At 42.4% G+C, this 22,391-nt stretch overlaps 1 protein-coding gene across 3 annotated transcripts in view; it reads left to right on the top strand.

Moving 5' to 3' along the window:
• LOC110520426 (radixin) overlaps positions 1-22,391 on the top strand; it is a 59,703-nt gene that overhangs the window by 25,063 nt on the left and 12,249 nt on the right. For 2 of the 3 annotated variants that reach the window (XM_036974985.1, XM_036974986.1), the window contains exons 3-7: positions 12,403-12,486; positions 19,965-20,183; positions 21,398-21,549; positions 21,961-22,044; positions 22,146-22,292. In XM_036974985.1, coding sequence (XP_036830880.1) covers positions 12,403-12,486; positions 19,965-20,183; positions 21,398-21,549; positions 21,961-22,044; positions 22,146-22,292 — 686 coding nt within the window. Of the gene's footprint in view, positions 1-12,402; positions 12,487-19,964; positions 20,184-21,397; positions 21,550-21,960; positions 22,045-22,145; positions 22,293-22,391 lie in introns of those variants that run through there. The other variant, XM_036974987.1, reaches the window with a different exon arrangement.

The raw sequence follows: 22,391 nt of genomic DNA on the forward strand, positions 1-22,391 counted from the left end.
CTAGTATTCACTGTGCACTGCTCTGTCTCTACGTGTTTTGTCAGTTGGTGATCAGCTCCTATCAGTTCTGAGACATCTTGCTCTGTTTGCTGTTCTATTCTACAGTATATATCAGTTTCTCTCCCTCTGTTTCTCTCCTGCTCAGTTTCTCTCCCTCTCTCTCCCGCTCAGTTTCTCTCCTGCTCAGTAGAGTTTCTCTCCCGCTCAGTTTCTCTCCCTCTCTCTCCCGCTCAGTTTCTCTCCTGCTCAGTAGAGTTTCTCTCCCGCTCAGTTTCTCTCCTGCTAAATAGAGAGTTTCTCTCCCTCTCAGTTTCTCTCCCTCTCTCTCCCGCTCAGTGTCTCTCCCACTCAGTGTCTCTCCTGCTCAGTTTCGCTCAGTTTCTCTCCTGCTCAGTTTCTCTCGCTCTCTCTTGCTCTCGAACACGCATACACAAACATATTAAATTATTTCCTTATAGAAATAAGCTATTGACGGGTTCTGCTACGACACAAAGGAAATTATCTTTACAACGCACCAGAATTACCTCCAATACCAGGATCTAGGCCACATAATCATTTCTTGAAGGGTTAAAAGTGGTCTACCTGCAAGACTTCTGTAGCTAGTCCTGTAGCTATTGAAGTGTATAATTATATATATTTGTATAAACTTTTGCATAAAGACCGTTTAGATCGAACATAATCAATCTATGCTGTTAGATTTGTGGAATATATATCGTGCAACCTTTCCGTTTTAAAGTGGTCCATCATGCGTTAATGATGCAGTGTTACTAAGGTCCCATCTCCCAGCCTAAGAGGTTAATCCTACAGTCATTGTTTTCTGTGCCCCAGTCAGTGTTTAAATCCCTGTTTAGTGGTGTTGGGCAGCATTTTACAATTACATTAAAGCAAGCCCGCAAGGTGTCTGCCACGTTGTCAGCCACCTGTTACGCACGTGCACACATGCATATGTGCAGACACGCTTACACGTGTGTGTGCTTACACGTGTGTGTGTGTGCGCACACACACAGTCTTGTATAAATAACCTTAAGTCCCATTCAAAATAATATTTTCCCTAGCCCTGAACCTAAAACTAACCCTAGCTCCTTACCCTAACCTTTAACTTAAAACCTAACCTTAACCCTAAACCTACAGTAGACCTAGCTCCTAAACCTAACCATAAGCCTAACTGTAACCCTTAACCCCCTAGAATAGTATTTGACCTTGTGGGGACTAGCAAAAGTTGCTTGTTTATTATTATTGTGGTGACTTCATACACATGGTTTGTCAAGATCTGTGTGGAAGAACTTGACTGACCTACACAGAGCCCTGACCTCAACCCCATTGAACACCTTTGGGATTAATTGGAAAGCCGACTGCGAGCCAGGCTTAATCGCCTAACTTTAGTGCGTGACCTCACTAATGCTCTTCTGGCTGAATGGAAGCAAGTCCCGTCAGCAATGTATAGGGGTGGAAAACCTTCTTAGAAGATTAGAGGCTGTTATAGCAGCGAAGGGGGCACCAACTCCATATTAATGCCCATGATTTTGGAATGAGATGTAATATGAGCAGGTACAGTGGGGCAAAAAAGTATTTAGTCAGCCACCAATTGTGCAAATCCTCCCACTTAAAAAGATGAGAGGCCTGTAATTTTCATCATAGGTACACTTCAACTATGACAGACAAAATGAGAAAAAAATTCCAGAAAATCACATTGTAGGATTTTTTATGAATTTATTTGCAAATTATGGTGGAAAATAAGTATTTGGTCACCTACAAACAAGCAAGATTTCTGGCTCTCACAGACCTCTTCTTTAAATACTTTTTTGCCCCACTATCTACTAGAGGTCGACCGATTAGGATTTTTCAACGCCAATACCGATTATTGGAGCACCAAAAAAAAGCAGATACCGATTTAAAAAAATTAAATATATATATATATATATATATACAGTGCCTTGCGAAAGTATTCGGCCCCCTTGAACTTTGCGACCTTCTGCCACATTTCAGGCTTCAAACATAAAGATATAAAACTGTATTTTTTTGTGAAGAATCAACCACAAGTGGGACACAATCATGAAGTGGAACGACATTTATTGGATATTTCAAACTTTAACAAATCAAAAACTGAAAAATTGGGCGTGCAAAATTATTCAGCCCCCTTAAGTTAATACTTTGTAGCGCCACCTTTTGCTGCGATTACAGCTGTAAGTCGCTTGGGGTATGTCTCTATCAGTTTTGCACATCGAGAGACTGAAATTTTTTCCCATTCCTCCTTGCAAAACAGCTCGAGTTCAGTGAGGTTGGATGGAGAGCATTTGTGAACAGCAGTTTTCAGTTCTATCCACAGATTCTCGATTGGATTCAGGTCTGGACTTTGACTTGGCCATTCTAACACCTGGATATGTTTATTTTTGAACCATTCCATTGTAGATTTTGCTTTATGTTTTGGATCATTGTCTTGTTGGAAGACAAATCTCCGTCCCAGTCTCAGGTCTTTTGCAGACTCCATCAGGTTTTCTTCCAGAATGGTCCTGTATTTGGCTCCATCCATCTTCCCATCAATTTTAACCATCTTCCCTGTCCCTGCTGAAGAAAAGCAGGCCCAAACCATGATGCTGCCACCACCATGTTTGACAGTGGGGATGGTGTGTTCAGCTGTGTTGCTTTTACGCCAAACATAACGTTTTGCATTGTTGCCAAAAAGTTCAATTTTGGTTTCATCTGACCAGAGCACCTTCTTCCACATGTTTAGTGTGTCTCCCAGGTGGCTTGTGGCAAACTTTAAACAACACTTTTTATGGATATCTTTAAGAAATGGCTTTCTTCTTGCCACTCTTCCATAAAGGCCAGATTTGTGCAATATACGACTGATTGTTGTCCTATGGACAGAGTCTCCCACCTCAGCTGTAGATCTCTGCAGTTCATCCAGAGTGATCATGGGCCTCTTGGCTGCATCTCTGATCAGTCTTCTCCATGTATGAGCTGAAAGTTGAGGGACGGCCAGGTCTTGGTAGATTTGCAGTGGTCTGATACTCCTTCCATTTCAATATTATCACTTGCACAGTGCTCCTTGGGATGTTTAAAGCTTTGGAAATCTTTTTGTATCCAAATCCGGCTTTAAACTTCTTTAAACTTCTTCACAACAGTATCTCGGACCTGCCTGGTGTGTTCCTTGTTCTTCATGATGCTCTCTGCGCTTTTAACGGACCTCTGAGACTATCACAGTGCAGGTGCATTTATACGGAGACTTGATTACACACAGGTGGATTGTATTTATCATCCGTAGTCATTTAGGTCAACATTGGATCATTCAGAGATCCTCACTGAACTTCTGGAGAGAGTTTGCTGCAATGAAAGTAAAGGGGCTGAATAATTCTGCACGCACAATTTTTCAGTTTTTGATTTGTTAAAAAAGTTTGAAATATCCAATAAATGTCGTTCCACTTCATGATTGTGTCCCACTTGTTGTTGATTCTTCACAAAAAAATACAGTTTTATATCTTTATGTTTGAAGCCTGAAATGTGGCAAAAGGTCGCAAAGTTCAAGGGGGCCGAATACTTTCGCAAGGCACTGTGTGTATATATATATATAATATATATAATATAATAATTAAACAAAATTAAATAAACGTTTTTTTATTTGGAATAATAACACTTACAACAATACTGAATTAACACTTATTTTAACTTAATATAATACATCAATAAAAATCAATTTAGCCTCAAATAAATAATGAAGCATGTTCAATTTGGTTTAAATAATGCAAAAACAAAGTGTTGAAGTAAAAGTGCAATATGTGCCATGTAAAAAAGCTAACGTTTGAGTTCCTTGCTCAGCACATGAGACAGTTGGTGGTTCCTTTTAACATAACTTCAATATTCCAAGGTAAGAGGTTTTAGGTTGTAGTTAATATAGTATGTATAGGACTATTTCTCTCTATACCACTTGTATTTCATATACCTTTGACTATTGGATGTTCTTATAGGCACTATAGTATTGCCAGTGTAACAGTATAGCTTCCGTCCCTCCCCTTGCCCCTACCTAGGCTCGAAACAGGATCACATCGACAACAGCCACACTCGAAGCAGTGTTTACCCATCTCTCCACAAAAGCCGCGGCCTTTGCAGAGCAAGGGGAATAACTACTCCAAGTCTGAGCGAGTGACGTTTGAAACGCTATTAGCGCTCACCCAGCTAACTAGCTAGCCATTTCACATCGGTTACACCAGCCATTAGGCTGATAGGCTTGAAGTCATAACCAGCGCTGTGCTCCTCGTGGAGTGCAATGAGAGGCAGGTGGTTAGAGCGTTGGACTAGTTAACTGTAAGGTCACAAGATTGGATCCCCCGAGCTGACAAAGTGAAAATCGGTCGTTCTGCCCCTGAACAAGGCAGTTAACCCACCGTTCCTAGGCCGTCATTGAAAATAAGAATGTGTTCTTAGCTGACTTTTTTTTTTTAATGGGCAAAATCGGCGCCCAAAAATGCCAATTTCAATTGTTATAAAAACTTGAAATCGGCCCTAATTAATCGGTCATTCCGATTTAATCGGTCGACCTCTAGTATCTATATACTTTTGGTCATGTAGTGTGTATATACAGTACCAGGAAAAATAAACAATTTAATAAATTTTCGAGTAAGGTTGTTACGAAACAACATTTTCCAAATTTTGTTAAGGGGTGTGAATACTTTCCCAATGCACTGTATATATATATATCAGTGCCTTCAGAAAGTATTCACACCCCTTGACTTTTTCCACATTTTGTTGTGTAATGGCCTGCATTTAAAATTGATTTAATTTAGATTTCTTTTGTCACTAGCCTACCCACAACATCCATCCCATAATGTCAAAGTGGAATTATTTTTTTAATCATGTTTTCACTTTGTAATTATGGGGTATTGTGTGTAGATGGGTGAGAAAATAATAACTATTTAATAAATGTTGAATTCAGGCTGTAACACAACATAATGTGGAATAAGTCCAGAGCTATGAATACTTTCTGAAGACACTTATATACGAACCAAACCCTTCATACAGCCCCATCCTAACCCTTTGTAACCCTAATTTACATAACACATAAAGACACAGTACTTACTGTATATATAGACACCAAAGCCGTAACCCACTAAACCTCCGACAACCCTGTCCTGACCTGCTAATTCACTGACTACCAACATGTCAACATCCTCCTCTAATAATACCTGACCTACTGCTTTCTATGTGCATGCTCTTCTAGCATTGCACCTCTCTCCTCATGCACACTCTTGATAGGCCCTCTCTCCTCATGCACACTCTTGATAGGTCCTCTCTCTTCTTGCACGCTCCTGATAGATCCGCTCTCCTTGTGCACACTCCTTTAGCCTGACTTCCTTAGCATATTCTCTTGCTCCTTTTTCCTAGTGCACAATCGAAAGGCACATCCTCTGCTTGTGCACACTGCTGTAAGTGTGTGCATGCCCTTCAAGCTTCTGTCTCTGGCATGCACACCCCTCTAACTGCTAGTGCATTGTCCCCAGCTGCATCTCTGCTGCTGCTGGCCGGTGATGTACTGTATATAGCAAGGCCAGTGCTGTCAGTCTGTTTGCTGAGTTGGCTAACTATGCACTGGGATATTTACTCCCTCTGTCACACGTCTTATTGCAGATCTCCGCTCGGCTCTGACTTGCTCTCTCTCTCAATTCAATTTCTTTTTCAATTTAATGGCTTTATTGGGAAACATATGTTTACATTGCCAAATCAAGTGAAATAGATAATTAACAAAAGTGAAATAAACAATAAAAATGAACAGTAAACATTACACTCACAAAAGTTCAAAAAGAATAAAGACTTCAAATGTCATCTGTCTATATACAGTGTTGTAATGATGTGCAAATAGTTAAAGTACAAAAGGGAAAATAAATAAACATAAATATAGGTTGTATTTACAATGGTGTTTTTTCTTCACTAATTGCCCTTTTCTTGTGGCAACTGGTCACTAATATTGCTGCTGTGATTGCACACTGTGGTATTTCACCCAATAGATATGGGAGTTTATCAAAATTGGATTTGTTTTTGAATTCTTTGTGGGTCTGTGTAATCTGAGGGAAATATGTATCTCTAATATGGTCATACATTTGGCAGGAGGTTAGGAAGTGCAGCTCAGTTTCCACCTAATTTTGTGGGCCGTGTGCACATAGCCGGTCTTCTCTTGAAAGTCAAATCAAATCAAATCAAATTTTATTTGTCACATACACATGGTTAGCAGATGTTAGTGCGAGTGTAGCGAAATGCTTGTGCTTCTAGTTCCGACAATGCAGTAATAACAAGTAATCTAACTAACAATTCCAAAACTACTGTCTTGTACACAGTGTAAGGGGATAAAGAATATGTACATAAGGATATATGAATGAGTGATGGTACAGAGCAGCATAGGCAAGATACAGTAGATGGTATCGAGTACAGTATGTACAAATGAGATGAGTATGTAAAAAAAGTGGCATAGTATAGTATAAAGTGGCTAGTGATACATGTATTACATAAGGATACCGTCGATGATATAGAGTACAGTATATACGTATGCATAGAGATGAATAATGTAGGGTAAGTAACATTTATATAAGGTAGCATTGTTTAAAGTGGCTAGTGATATATTTACGTCATTTCCCATCAATTCCCATTATTAAAGTGGCTGGAGTTGAGTCAGTGTCAGTGTTAGTGGTGGCTGTTTAACAGTCTGATGGCCTTGAGATAGAAGCTGTTTTTCAGTCTCTCGGTCCCAGCTTTGATGCACCTGTACTGACCTCGCCTTCTGGATGATAGCGGGGTGAACAGGCAGTGGCTCGGGTGGTTGATGTCCTTGATGATCTTTATGGCCTTCCTGTGACATCGGGTGGTGTAGGTGTCCTGGAGGGCAGGTAGTTTGCCCCCGGTGATGCGTTGTGCAGACCTCACTACCCTCTGGAGAGCCTTACGTGGGGATCTTAAGTCAGGTCTGCCTACTGCGGACTTTCTCAATAGCAAGGCTATGCTCACTGAGTCTGTTCTCTCTCTCTCTCTCTCTCCTCTCTTCTCTCTCCATGTGCCAGTCTCTTTCCTCTACCAGCCTCTACTCGTCCTTCCTCCCTTAGGTTATATCCAGTTGATACTGTACCACTGGCTCTGGCTGAGCCTGACTTGCTGCAGTCACAGACACACACTGAAGCAATGGAAGTTATTACACACTGACTGGGAAATAGATGGCCACATATTGCCCCTGAAGCTACAAATGACCCATATAGTTATGATGGTCTAAATTAATATTGATGTTTGGTTATGAGATTTATTTGTTTATTAGTATCCCCATTAGCTTTTGCAGAAGCAGCAGCTACTCTTCCTGGGGTCCACAATTAAACACAGAACATGACAAGTAACAAAACACTGATACATTGATAGACAAGGACAGTCACAGAAATGTAAAATACAACGATTTACAAACAATGTGTTTGTGTTTGTCCCTTCACAGTCCTCGCCGTTCCATGAGTTGTTTTTTAATAATGAAAAAAAGGTAATTATGCTGTTTGCTTGAGAAGTTGGAGATGGAATGGAGTTCCATGCGATCATCGCTCTGTTTAAAATTGTGCAGAGACCCCTAGTGGCATGTTAGGTGGTGTATGAATGGATGACTGAGTTGAATTTTTTGTTTATGCAGACAATCTGGAATTTTTGTCACATTAATATTTCTCATAAATACTAGAAGAGAAGCAGTTAATATCTTGTCAACCCTCAACCAGGAAAGACTGGCATGCATGTTGCGGATGTTAGTTCTGCATGTGTAGATAAAGGCATGCTGCTCTGTTTTGAGCCAGCTGCAGCTTTGCTAGGTCTTTCTTTGCTGTCCTTGGCCATATTACCAGATAGTAATCAAGATGGGACAAGACCAGCGCCTGAACAACTAGTACATTTGATTTTTGTGTCAAAAACACAGAACCTCTTTTTATAACAGACATACCCCTCCCCATCTTCACAACGACTGTGTAAATATGACTTGCCAATGATAATTGACCATCCAATGTTATACCTAGGAGTTCAGCTTCCTCAATTTTCTCAATGGTCACAACCTTAATTAACAACTCCAGCTGGTGTTTAAATCTTAGAGAATGTTTTGAACCAAATACAATGCGTTTAGTTTTAGATTTATTTAAGTCAATTTTATTAATAAGCCACCATTTATGATACTGACTATAACTCCTCATATAGATTTTCAGTGAGCTCACTGGCTTTGGGTGCTGACATGAGTGTGGAATCACCCACATACAGTGCCGTGCGAAAGTATTCGGCCCCCTTGAACTTTGCGACCTTCTGCCACATTTCAGGCTTCAAACATAAAGATATAAAACTGTATTTTTTTGTGAAGAATCAACAACAAGTGGGACACAATCATGAAGTGGAACGACATTTATTGGATATTTCAAACTTTTTTAACAAATCAAAAACTGAAAAATTGGGCGTGCAAAATTATTCAGCCCCCTTAAGTTAATACTTTGTAGCGCCACCTTTTGCTGCGATTACAGCTGTAAGTCGCTTGGGGTATGTCTCTATCAGTTTTGCACATCGAGAGACTGAAATTTTTTCCCATTCCTCCTTGCAAAACAGCTCGAGTTCAGTGAGGTTGGATGGAGAGCATTTGTGAACAGCAGTTTTCAGTTCTATCCACAGATTCTCGATTGGATTCAGGTCTGGACTTTGACTTGGCCATTCTAACACCTGGATATGTTTATTTTTGAACCATTCCATTGTAGATTTTGCTTTATGTTTTGGATCATTGTCTTGTTGGAAGACAAATCTCCGTCCCAGTCTCAGGTCTTTTGCAGACTCCATCAGGTTTTCTTCCAGAATGGTCCTGTATTTGGCTCCATCCATCTTCCCTGTCCCTGCTGAAGAAAAGCAGGCCCAAACCATGATGCTGCCACCACCATGTTTGACAGTGGGGATGGTGTGTTCAGCTGTGTTGCTTTTACGCCAAACATAACGTTTTGCATTGTTGCCAAAAAGTTCAATTTTGGTTTCATCTGACCAGAGCACCTTCTTCCACATGTTTGGTGTGTCTCCCAGGTGGCTTGTGGCAAACTTTAACCGACACTTTTTATGGATATTTTTAAGAAATGGCTTTCTTCTTGCCACTCTTCCATAAAGGCCAGATTTGTGCAATATACGACTGATTGTTGTCCTATGGACAGAGTCTCCCACCTCAGCTGTAGATCTCTGCAGTTCATCCAGAGTGATCATGGGCCTCTTGGCTGCATCTCTGATCAGTCTTCTCCTTGTATGAGCTGAAAGTTTAGAGGGACGGCCAGGTCTTGGTAGATTTGCAGTGGTCTGATACTCCTTCCATTTCAATATTATCGCTTGCACAGTGCTCCTTGGGATGTTTAAAGCTTGGGAAATATTTTTGTATCCAAATCCGGCTTTAAACTTCTTCACAACAGTATCTCTGACCTGCCTGGTGTGTTCCTTGTTCTTCATGATGCTCTCTGCACTTTTAACGGACCTCTGAGACTATCACAGTGCAGGTGCATTTATACGGAGACTTGATTACACACAGGTGGATTGTATTTATCATCATTAGTCATTTAGGTCAACATTGGATCATTCAGAGATCCTCACTGAACTTCTGGAGACAGTTTGCTGCACTGAAAGTAAAGGGGCTGAATAATTTTGCACGCCCAATTTTTCAGTTTTTGATTTGTTAAAAAAGTTTGAAATATCCAATAAATGTCGTTCCACTTCATGATTGTGTCCCACTTGTTGTTGATTCTTCACAAAAAAATACAGTTCTATATCTTTATGTTTGAAGCCTGAAATGTGGCAAAAGGTCACAAAGGCCAAGGGGGCCGAATACTTTCGCAAGGCACTGTAAATAGTCCTATAATAACTACAACCTAAAACTTCTTACCTGGGAATATTGAAGACTCATGTTAAAAGGAACCACCAGCTTTCATATGTTCTCATGTTCAGAACAAGGAACTTAAACGTTAGCTTTCTTACATGGCACATGTTGCACTTTTACTTTCTTCTCCAACACTTTGTTTTTGCATTATTTAAACCAAATTGAACGTTTCATTATTTATTTGAGACTAAATTGATTTTTATTGATGTATTATATTAAGTTAAAATAAGTGTTCATTCAGTATTGTTGTAATTGTCATTTTATATATATATATATACTGCTCAAAAAATGAGCTGCACTACCTGAGCCACTTGTGTGGGTTGTAGACTCCGTCTCATGCTACCACTAGAGTGAAAGCACCGCCAGCATTCAAAAGTGACCAAAACATCAGCCAGGAAGCATAGGAACTGAGAAGTGCTCTGTGGTCACCACCTGCAGAACCACTCCTTTATTGGGGGTGTCTTGCTAATTGCCCATAATTTCCACCTGTTGTCTATTCCATTTGCACAACAGCATGTGAAATGTATTGTCAATCAGTGTTGCTTCCTAAGTGGACAGTTTGATTTCACAGAAGTGTGATTGACTTGGAGTTACATTGTGATGTTTAAGTGTTCCCTTTATTTTTTTGAGCAGTGTATATACAAATCGTCCGATTTAATCGGTATCGGCTTTTTTTGGTCCTCCAATAATCAGTATCGATATCAGCGTTGAAAAATCATAATCGTTCGACCTCTAACACATATTATACAAATACTGACTTAGCACTTGATGGCATATAGCAGCACCACAAAAGAATAGGCTTTAGATGGGGCAGGTGAACTTTCAACTACAACACTTCAAAAACATTTAACATGAGATCAAATATGAGGAAAATGGCTCTGAACATATACAGCAACACCTCCCTATAGGCATTCCTGTCTTTTCTGAAGATGTTATATCTCTGTATTGCTACTGCTGTCTGCCTGTTCTGAGGCCTCTGTGTTCTATAGATGTGATTAAGATGGTGTATGTTTTCATTAACGGTTAAAGGGTCTTATGACTTTTAGCTTTGGCGCAGAGAGTTCTGATATCCTGGATTGCATTGGATTGAGTCCATTATTGCCCCTTGTGCAAATCTGAAACACTTAATCTATTTCCTGTTTCGTCTCCGTCTTTGGCCTACATCTCAGCTCCTAGAACAGAACTATACTGCACCATTCACTCCTCAAGTTCAGCTGGCAATGAGGATTTCTTTTTAAAGCGGTGAATAATTCAAACCCAGAGAGTTCTGTTTCTGTACCAGAGGTATTTACTCATTGACGCGCTAAAGCAGTGGTTTTCAACCTGGTCCTGGGGACCCAAAGGGATGCACATTTGTTTTTGCCCTACCACCACACACCTGATTCAAATCCTTTTGATGAGTTGATCATTTGAATCAGCTGTGTAGTGCTAGGGCAAAAACAAATGTGCACCCCTTTGGGTCCCCAGGACCAGGATTGAGAACCAGTGCGCTAAAGGGCCATCAGAGAATCCTCAGTCAAATGGCTTCTGCTGCTATTCTGGTGCCAAATGACTGCTATTGTACCCTCTTTCTGTGAAGCTCAGTGCCTCGGGACGAGGAGAGGGGGAGAGAAATGGGACAGAGAGAGAGTGAGAGAGGGGATCATTTCAACAGAGCAAGTGTGACTCACTTAGGTTCTGGCCCAGAGCACTTTCTGGCTTATTTTGTGTCTTATGAGCTGCATCATGTGAATAGACAGGAGTTTTTTTTTTGTGTGTGTGTGTTTCGTCTTCAGGGGGTATGTCTGTGGCACAGCCCTCTTGGATGCATCGTTGCGCAACTTTTTTTTTGTTATTCTTTTTTATTTAACCTTTTTATTTAACTAAGCAATCACATAAAGGGGTAGTTGACATAAAGTGAGAATGAGTGCCTGTCTGACTTGTGTGCTCGTGGCGTGCATATGGAGTGTGTGAGTAGATGTCCTACAAGAGGTTAGAGATATTTCTAAAAGAATGATAAGAAGTGGAGCACACACACTTACATGTCTTCATCAGAAGACTGCACAGGTGCCCACTCAACACAGTCCGATAACTCCAACATCCACGTGAACACGCGTTAGGCTACAGTATATGCCGCTAAAGCCCTTGGCCCTCTCTTTTCAGTTACCCAGCAGTGGTGGTGTATCAGTGTAGTGGACTCTCACTTTTTACTGCTGTACATTAACAGTATGTGTTCTCTTCTCTCCAGCTGTGAGATGGAGGGATGCAGCTAAGGAGACTGGCTGAGGGAGGGAGGGGGAAGGGGGGGGGGGAGCATGCTGCCAAGTGGGTTCTGTGTGACACACATATCTGTGGAACATTAACATGTGTATCTGTTTCCTCTGAATTTGCTGTGCTCAAATTGGTCTCGTCAAAACCAGCACCTTGGAAGAGAATTACCCTGCTGTGCACAAATGTTTCCTCTCCTTTTGCTTAAAGTACTGTCTGTGTTGATGAACATATGAGTTACTAATGGGTATACTGTCTGTCTGTCTATGTAGATCAATGTGCGGGTCACCACCATGGATGCAGAGCTGGAGTTTGCCATCCAGCCCAACACCACAGGCAAACAGCTCTTTGACCAGGTAAGCATGGGGTTGACTTAGAACAGACACACACACACACACACACACACTATAGAGGGTCAACAAGGCTGGGAGCTGGTCTAGTTAGAGCCTGTATGGGTATTGTCAGGAACAGAGAGGAAGAGACTGAGACAAAGAAACAAAGCAGTCATTGTGCAGAGCAGTGACAGAGAGAGGCCAGTGGAGACTGAGACAGAGAGGTGGGAGGCCAGTGTGTGTGTTGTGTGAAGAAAGGGCAGCTTTCAGTAGCAGAACTCGGGTGGGCTACAGGAGACTGCTGGAGCAGCAGAGCGGGATAGGCAGAGAGATGTAGAGACATATTGTTTGCATGTGTTTCCCATGGAAGCTGATTGAGACAGGAAATGGCTATGTATGTGAGTCGAGGAAATGCAGATATTTGAAACCTTTTAACTCGTTACGTTGACAGTCAGTTCAATTTGCGACTCCATTCCAGTCCAAAGATTGTTAGAAACTAGTTATCTTCGTAGTGCTGGACTGGAGCCCAGCTCTGACTCAGCAGGCATCCTCTTCTGCTGACTCTGCTGGTCATATCAGTGGACACACTGGACTCCAATGACACACTCAGTCACTGGACTCCAATGACCTTTACTTACACTCTTGCATGCACACTATGTAATAATCGCTACAACACACACAAAGACACACACACTACAAGATACTCTGTTGCATTTTCTACAAAATAATTTCTCTCTAACACTCTCTCTCACTCACTCACTCACTCATTCACTCACTCACTCTCACTCTCACCGCACTGGGCCAACTGTTGATCCAAGTCTGATGGCCGATTGTTCCCTCCTCTTCCGAAATCGTGATTTGTTCAAAGCTCCGGAACTAATACTGCTTTTTGTCTAATGCATCCTGTTGTACCATGGCTGATCTATGGTACCATTTCTGTTGAACTGGTCTGTCCACGAGAGATGAAACTCAGCCTAACTTATGACCTGACCCATCACCTTATTATGTACAGTCATGGCCAAAAGTTTTGAGAATGACACAAATATTAATTTTCACAAAGTTTGCTGCTTCAGTGTCATTACATATTTTTGTCAGATGTTACTATGGAATACTGAAGTATAATTACAAGCATTTCACAAGTGACAATTACATGAAGTTGATGCAAAAAGTATATTTGCAGTGTTGACCCTTCATTTTCAAGACCTCCACCCTGGCATGCTGTCAATTAACTTCTGGGCCACTGATAGCAGACAATTCTTGCATAATCAATGCTTGGAGTTTTTCAGAATTTGTGGGGTTTTGTTTGTCCACCTGCCTCTTGAGGATTGACCACAAGTTCTCAATGGGATTAAGGTCTGGGGAGTTTCCTGGCCATGGACCCAAAATATCATTGTTTTGTTCCCAAAGCCACTTAGTTATCACTTAGTTATCACTTTTGCCTTATGGCAAGGTGCTCCATCATGCTGGAAAAGGCATTGTTAGTCACCAAACTGTTCCTGGATGGTTGGGAGAAGTTGCTCTCGGAGGATGTGTTGGTACCATTCTTTATTCATGTCTGTGTTCTTAGGCAAAATTGTGAGTGAGCCCACTCCCTTGGCGGAGAAGCAGCCCCACACATTAATTGTCTAAGGATGCTTTACTGTTGGCATGACACAGGATTGATGGTAGCGCTCACCTTGTCTTCTCTGGACAAGCTTTTTTCCGTATGCCCCAAACAATCGGAAAGGGGATTCATCAGAGAAAATGACTTTACCCCAGTCCTCAGCAGTAGAATACCTGTACCTTTTGCAGAATATCAGTCTGTCCCTGATGTTTTTCCTGGAGAGAAGTGGCTTCTTTGCCGCCCTTCTTGACACCAGGCCATCCTCTAAAAGTCTTCGCCTCACTGTGCACGCAGATGCACTCACACCTGCCTGCTGCCATTCCTGAGCAAGCTCTGTACTGGTGGTGCCCCGATCCCGCAGCTGAATCAACTTTAGGAGACAGTCCTGGCGCTTGCTGGACTTTCTTGGGCACCCTGAAGCCTTCTATACAACAATTGAACCGCTCTCCTTGAAGTTCTTGATGATCCGATACGTGCAATCTTACTGGCAGCAATATCCTTGCCTGTGAAGCACTTTTTGTGCAAAGCAATGATGACGGTACGTGTTTCCTTGCAGGTAACTATGGTTGACACAGGAAGAACAATGATTCCAAGCATCACCCTCCTTTTGAAGCTTCCAGTCTGTTTTTCGAACTCAATCAGCATGACAGAGTGATATCCAGCCTTGTCCTCGTCAACACTCACACCTGTGTTAACGAGAGAATCACTGACATGATGTCAGCTGATCCTTTTCTGGCAGAGCTGAAATGCAGTAGAAATTATTTTGGGGGATTCAGTTCATTTGCATGGCAAAGAGGCACTTTGCAATTAATTGCAATTCAACTGATCACTCTTCATAATATTCTGGAGTATTTGCAAATTGCCATCATACAAACTGAGGCAGCAGACTTTGTGAAAAGTAATATTTGTGTCATTCTCAAAACGTTTGGTCATGACTGTATTACTGCCCCCCATTAGTGACATCCCAAAAAAACACTTTTCAACACACATGGCTCCTATCCTGGCCCATGCATGCTTTCTGAACCGAACACTAAAACTGAAACTAAATCATATTACAACAAAATATATATATTTTTGGACAACTAAATAAAAACCAGCAAATCAGGTCTGAAAACTGAAATTAAACTGAATTCCAAATATAATTCAGTAACATATTTAATCAATCTAATATTTATTTTCCCCAATTGCACAAAGAGGCTGCAGAGATAACAGAGAGAGCCTGCAGAGTTCTGTCTCACTATCCAGGTCTGTGCACAAACAATTCAAGCTCCTACTTTTAAAAATCCACCTTTCCAGAAACATGTCTCTCACCGTTGCCGCTTGCTATAGACCACCCTCTGCCCCCAGCTGTGCCCTGGACACCATATGTGAATTGATTGCCCCCCAGCTATCTTCAGAGCTCGTGCTGCTAGGTCACCTAAACTGGGACATTCTTAACACCCCGGCCATCCTACAATCGAAGCTTGATGCTCTCAATCTCACACAAATTATCAATGAACCTACCAGGTACAACCCCAAATCCATAAACACGGGCACCCTCCTAGACATCATCCTAACCAACTTGCCCTCCAAATAAACCTCTGCTGTCTTCAACCAAGATTTCAGCGATCACTGGCTCATTGCCTGCACCCGTAATGGGTCTGCGGTCAAACGACCACCCCTCATCAATGTCAAACTCTCCCTAAAACACTTCAGCGAGTAGGCCTTGTAGCACAAACTCAAAACAGTTCTGGGACGCTACGAAGTCCATGGAGAATAAGAGCACCTCCTCCCAGCTGCCCACTGCACTGAGGCTAGGAAACACTGTCACCACCAATAAATCCACGATAATTAAAATTCTCAATTAACATTTTTCTATGGCTGGCCATGCTTTCCACCTGGCTACCCCTACCACAGTCAACAGCCCTGCAACCCCCACAGCAACTCGCCCACGCCTCCCCATTTCTCCTTCACCCAAATCCAGATAGCTGATGTTCTGAAAGAGCTGCAAAATCTGGACCCCTACAAATCCCCCGGGGTAGACAATCTGGACCCTCTCTTTCTAAAATTATCTGCCAAAATTGTTGCAACCCCTATTACTAGCCTGTTCAACTTCTCTTTCGTATTGTCTGAGATTCCCAAAGATTGGAAAGCTGCCGCGGTCATCCCCCTCTTCAAAGGGGGAGACAGTCTAGACCCAAACTGCTACAGACATATCTATCCTACCCTGCCTTTCTAAGGTCTTTAAAAACCAAGTTAACAAACAGATTACCGACCATTTCAAATCCCACTGTACCTTCTCCGCTATGCAATCTGGTTTCAGAACTGGTCGTGGGTGCACCTCAGCCACGCTCAAGGTCCTAAATGATATCATAACCACCAATGATAAGAGACAATACTGTGCAGCCGTATTCATCGACCTGGCCAAGGCTTTTGATTCTGTCAATTACCACATTCTTATCGGCAGACTCAACAGCTTTGGTTTCTCAAATGACTGCCTCGCCTGGTTCACCAACTACTTCTCTGATAGAGTTCAGTGTGTCAAATCGGAGGGCCTGTTGTCCGGACCTCTGACAGTCTCTATGAGGGTGCCACAGGGTTAAATTCTCGGGCCGACTCTCTTCTCTGAATACATCAATGATGTCGCTCTTGCTGCTGGTGATTCTCTGATTTACCTCTACGCAGACGACACCATTCTGTATACTTCTGGCCCTTCTTTGGACACTGTGTTAACTAACCTCCCGACGAGCTTCAACGCCGTACAACTCTTCCTCCGTGGCCTTCAACTGCTCTTAAATGCAAGTAAAACTAAATGCATGCTCTTCAACAGATTGCTGCTCGCACCTGATCGCCCATCCATCATCTCTACTCTGGACGATTCTGACTTAGAATATGTGGACAACTACAAATACCTAGGTGTCTGGTTAGACTGTAAACTCTCCTTCCAGACTCAGATTAAGCATCTCCAGTCCAAAATTAAACCTAGAATCGGATTCCTATTTCGCAACAAAGCCTCCTTCACTCACGCTGCCAAACATACCCTCGTAAAACTGACTATCCTACCGATCAACGACTTCGGTGATGTAATATACAAACTAGCCTCCAACACTCAACAAATTGGATGCAGTCTATCATGGTGCCATCCATTTTGTCACCAAAGCCCCATATACCACCCACCACTGCGACCTGTACGCTCTCGTTGGTTAGCCCTCGCTTCATATTCTTTGCAAACCCACTGGCTAGTGACTGGAATGAACTGCAAAAATCACTGAAGCTGGAGACTCTTACTCCCTCCCTAGCTTTAAGCACCAGCTGTCAGAGCAGCTCACAGATCACTGCACCTGTCCATAGCCCATCTGTAAATAGCCCATCCAACTACCTCATCCCCATACTGCATTAATTGATTTATTTTGCACCTTTGCACCTCAGTATCTCTACTTGCACATTAATCTTGTGCATATCTATCACTCCAGTGTTTAATTGCTATATTTTAATTACTTCACCACTATTGGCCTATATATTGCCTTACCTCCCTTACCTTACCTTATTTGCATACACTGTGTATAGACTTTTTCTACTGTATTATTGACTATGTTTGTTTATTCCATGTGTAACTCTGTGTTGTTGTATGTGTCAAACTGCTGTGCTTTATCTTGGCCATTTCACAGAACTTGTTCTCAACTAGCCTACCTGGTTAAATAAAGGTGAAATGAAAAAAGAGGCTCTATGGTATTATGCATGTCAATATTAGTACTAACATACTTCAGGAGTTACCCCTCCCTTTCTGTGATATAGGAGGCCTGTTTTGAGATGAATCATAATGCACACATATGCACTACTGTTCAAAAGTTTGGGGTCACTTAGAAATGTTCTTGTATTCCATGAAAACATACATTAAATTAGTTGCAAAATGAATAGGAAATATAGTCAAGACGTTAACATGGTTTATAAATAAGGATTTTTAATTTAAATAATAATTGTCTTCTTCAAACTTTGCTTTCGTCAAAGAATCCTCCTCAAAGAATCCTCACACTAGAATCCTGGCATTCTAGTCGTCAATTTGTTGTGGTATTCTGACAAGATTTCACCCCATGCTTCCTGAACCACCTCTCACAAGTTGGATTGGCTTGATGGGCACTTCTTATGTACCATACGGTCAAGCTTCTCCAACAACAGCTCAATAGGGTTGAGATCCAGTGACTGTGCTCGCCACTCCATTATAGACAGAATACCAGCTGATTGCTTCTTCCCTAAATAGTTCTTGCATAGTTTGGAGGAAATTGGCTCCAATTAAGCGTTGCAAAAGGGAGTGATAGCCTTCCTCCTTCAAGATCTCTTTACCCTGTACAAATCTCCCACTTTACCACCACCAAAGCACCCCCAGACCATCACAATGCCTCCACCATGCTTGACAGATGGCGTCAAGCACTCCTCCAGCATCTTTTCACTTTTCACCTCAAACTTAGATTTGTCTGTCCATAGCACCTTTTTCCAATCTTCCTCTGTCCAATGTCTGTGTTCTTTTGCCCATCTTAATCTTTTATTTTTATTGGCCAATCTGAGAGATGGCTTTTTCTTTGCAACTCTGCCTAGAAGGCCAGCATCCCAGAGTCTTCTTTGTTGACGTTGAGACTGGTGTTTTGAGGGTACTATTTAATGTAGCTGCCAGTTGAGGACTTGTGAGGCGTCTGTTTCTCAAACTAGACACACTAATGTACTTGTCCTCTTGCTCAGTTGTGCACCGGGGCCTCTCACTCCTCTTTCTATTCTGGTTAGGGCCAGTTTGCGCTGTTTTGTGAAGGGAGTAGCACAGTGTTGTACGAGATCTTCAGTTTCTTGGCAATTTCTCACATGGAATGGCCTTCAACCCCAGAACAAGAATAGACTGATGAGTTTCAGAAGAGCCTGTAGTCAAACCCACAAATGCTGATACTCCAGATACTCAACTTGTCTAAAGAAGGCCAGTTTTATTGCTTATTTAATCAGAACAACAATTTTCAGCTGTGCTAATATAATTGCAAAAGGGTTTTATAATGATCAATTAGCCTTTTAAAATGATAAACTTGGATTAGCTAACACAATGTGCCATTGGAACACAGGAGTGATGGTTGCTGATAATGGGCCTCTGTACGCCTATGTAGATATTCCATTCAAAATCAGCCGTTTCCAGCTACAATAGTAAATAACAACATTAACAATATCTACACTATTTCTGATAAATTTGATTTAAATAAACAAGGACATTTCTAACTGACCCCAAACTTTTGAACGGGTGTGTGTGTGTGTGTGTGTGTGTGTGTGTGTGTGTGTGTGTGTGTGTGTGTGTGTGTGTGTGTGTGTGTGTGTGTGTGTGTGTGTGTGTGTGTGTGTGTGTGTGTGTGTGTGTGTGTGTGTGTGTGTGTGTGTGTGTGTGTGTGTGTGTGTGTGTGTGTGTGTGTGTGTGTGTGTGTGTGTGTGTGTGTGTGTGTGTGTGTGTATGACCGATGATAATGAAATAATAATAAAACACAAACAGGCTTCGTTCAATACAAGTGTGTGTTTGAGAGAATGGGGCCACAGAGGGAGTGAGAAATGGACCGAGTAAGATTGAGAGGAGAGTTAATGATGTGTTGTTAGTGAATGATGTCCCTGGTCAGCGGTGCTCTATTGACTGTAAATCACATCAGGCCTGATGGTTGAGCCGGCACCTGAGAGAACACACCCTCTGGGGCCTTTCTGAGAGAGAGAAAGAGATGTCGTGTGAATGGAGAAAAGAGGAGTGTTGTAAAAAAGTGATGTTCTCCCACTTATGGGTGAAACAGTGAGGTGGCTCACACACTTGAGCCTCAATGGTGAGCAGGCTTTGGGCTAGGGTGAATCTGGGTTCTCAGTGCTACGTGAGGCCTAACCTGCTAATCATTGACGCATATTGTGTTTTCAGGTGGTGAAGACAGTGGGCCTCCGGGAAGTGTGGTTCTTTGGCCTGCAGTACACAGACAGTAAAGGCTACAGCACGTGGCTCAAACTCAACAAGAAGGTGACGCAGCAGGATGTGAAGAAGGAAAACCCTCTGCAGTTTAAGTTCAGAGCCAAGTTCTTCCCGGAGGACGTGTCTGAGGAACTCATCCAGGAGATCACACAGAGACTCTTCTTCCTGCAGGTAACACACACACACACACACACTTATTCTGAACAAAAATATAAACGCAACATGTAAATTGTTGGTCACATGTTTCGTAAGTAAGTGAGCTTTTCTCCTTTGCCAAGAACCCATCCACTTGACAGGTGTGGCATATCAAGAAGCTGATTAAACAGCATGATTATTTGCAGCTTGTGCAGAGAACAATAAAAGGCCACATCTGGAGTCTTCACCTGCGGGATCCTCTGAGACCAGCCATCCGGGCAGCTGTGGGTTTGCTCATCTGAAGAGTCTTAGGGAAGCTCATTTGCGTGCTCATCGTCCTAACCAGGATCTTTACCTGACCACAGTCCGGCGTCGTAACCAACTTCATTGGGCAAATGCTGAACTTCGATGGCCACTGGCATGCTGGAGAAGTGTGCTCTTCACGGATGAATTCCGGTTTCACTGTACCGGGCAGATGGCAGACAGCGTGTGTGCGAGTGGTTTGCTGATGTCAACGTTGTGAACATAGTGCCCCATGGTGGCGGTGGGGTTATAGTATGGGCAGGCATTAGCTACAGACAACGAACACGATTGCATTTTATTAATTGCAATTTGAATGCACAGAGATACCGTGATGAGATCCTGAGGCCCATTCCATTCATCCGCCACCATCACATCATGTTTCAGCATGATAATGCACCATCCCATGTCACAATTCCTGGAAGCTGAAAATGCCCCAGTTCTTCCATCACCAGACATTGAGCATGTTTGGGATCCTCTGGATCGACTTGTACGACAGTGAGTTCCAGATCCCGGCAATATCCAGCAACTTTGCACAGCCATTAAAGAGGACTGGGACAACATTCCACAGGCCACAATCAACAGCCTGATCAACTTTATGCGAAGGAGATGTGCCACGCTGCATGAGGCAAATGGTGGTCATACCAGATACTGACTGGTTTTCTGATCCAACCTCCTACCTTTTTTTTTAAAGGTATCTGTGACCAACAGATGCATATCTGTATTCCCAGTCATGTAAAATCCATAGATTAGGGCCGAATGAAATTATTTCAATTGACTGATTTCCTTAAATGAACTGTCACTGTAAAATCTTTGAAATTGTTGCATGTTACGTTTATTTTTGTTCAGTATTTATTGGTGTCCTTCATACTCACAATGTACATTGCAAATCCAAACAAAGTACTTAAACAAGTGTGTGTGTGTGTGTGTGTGTTCCCTGCCCATGCCAGGTAAAGGAGGCCATCCTGAATGATGAGAACTACTGTCCTCCAGAGACAGCCGTGCTGCTGGCCTCCTACTCTGTCCAGGCCAAGTACGCAGACTACAACAGAGACCTCCACAGGCCTGGCTACCTCACCTCCGACCGCCTGCTGCCACAGAGGTCCGTACCCCACACGCACCTCTCTCTGTCCCCTCTCTAACCCTCTCTGTTCAGAAGAGACCTCCACATTTCCACCTTCACTTCCTCTGCCCCTCTCTGTCCCACTCAAAGAATACCAGGGGAAGAGTCTTGCTGTCATAGTAACTAGGAGAATCTCTATTGAAATTGCTCCTACAATGGTTGAGGAGGCTGGAATGTCCTTCTACTTAATGAATTCTCTCCATACTCCCCCGTTAGTGTGTGCTGGAGGGAGGGATTGTGTGCTTTTGTAAAGGAGTTGTTCTTCAGTAGAGTTTCTTGCCCCTCCCTCACTATAAATCTGTTCTGTCTTTTGATGCTAGGCCTCTAGTGTGGCCCTTTTTGAATAACCCTGGTTGAATAACCCTTTGTATGTTTTTGTGTGTCCTGCAGAGTCTTGGAGCAGCACAAGTTGACTAAGGAGCAATGGGAGGACAGAATACAGACCTGGCATGAGGAACACAGAGGCATGCTCAGGTAGGGCTTTGTATAAGGGTCTAAATGTGTGTTTTTTTATGAGTCTGTTAGTGTCAAACTTGCTTCTCTACACAAGTTGTAATGTGTGTTTGTGTCCACAGAGAGGACTCAGTGATGGAGTATCTGAAGATAGCCCAGGACCTAGAGATGTATGGCGTCAACTACTTTGAGATCAAGAACAAGAAGGGAACAGAGTTGTGGCTGGGTGTGGATGCACTGGGACTCAATATCTACGAACACGAGGACAAGTACGCAATATTGAAATACAGTTTTTTGTTGTTGTTATTTTAGAGTGGAAGGTGGAATATGCCATTCATCCACTAAGGTGGAATGTAAGAGAGCATACC

Source organism: Oncorhynchus mykiss, chromosome 3, assembly GCF_013265735.2.
Source record: "Oncorhynchus mykiss isolate Arlee chromosome 3, USDA_OmykA_1.1, whole genome shotgun sequence".
Lineage (NCBI taxonomy): Eukaryota > Metazoa > Chordata > Actinopteri > Salmoniformes > Salmonidae > Oncorhynchus > Oncorhynchus mykiss.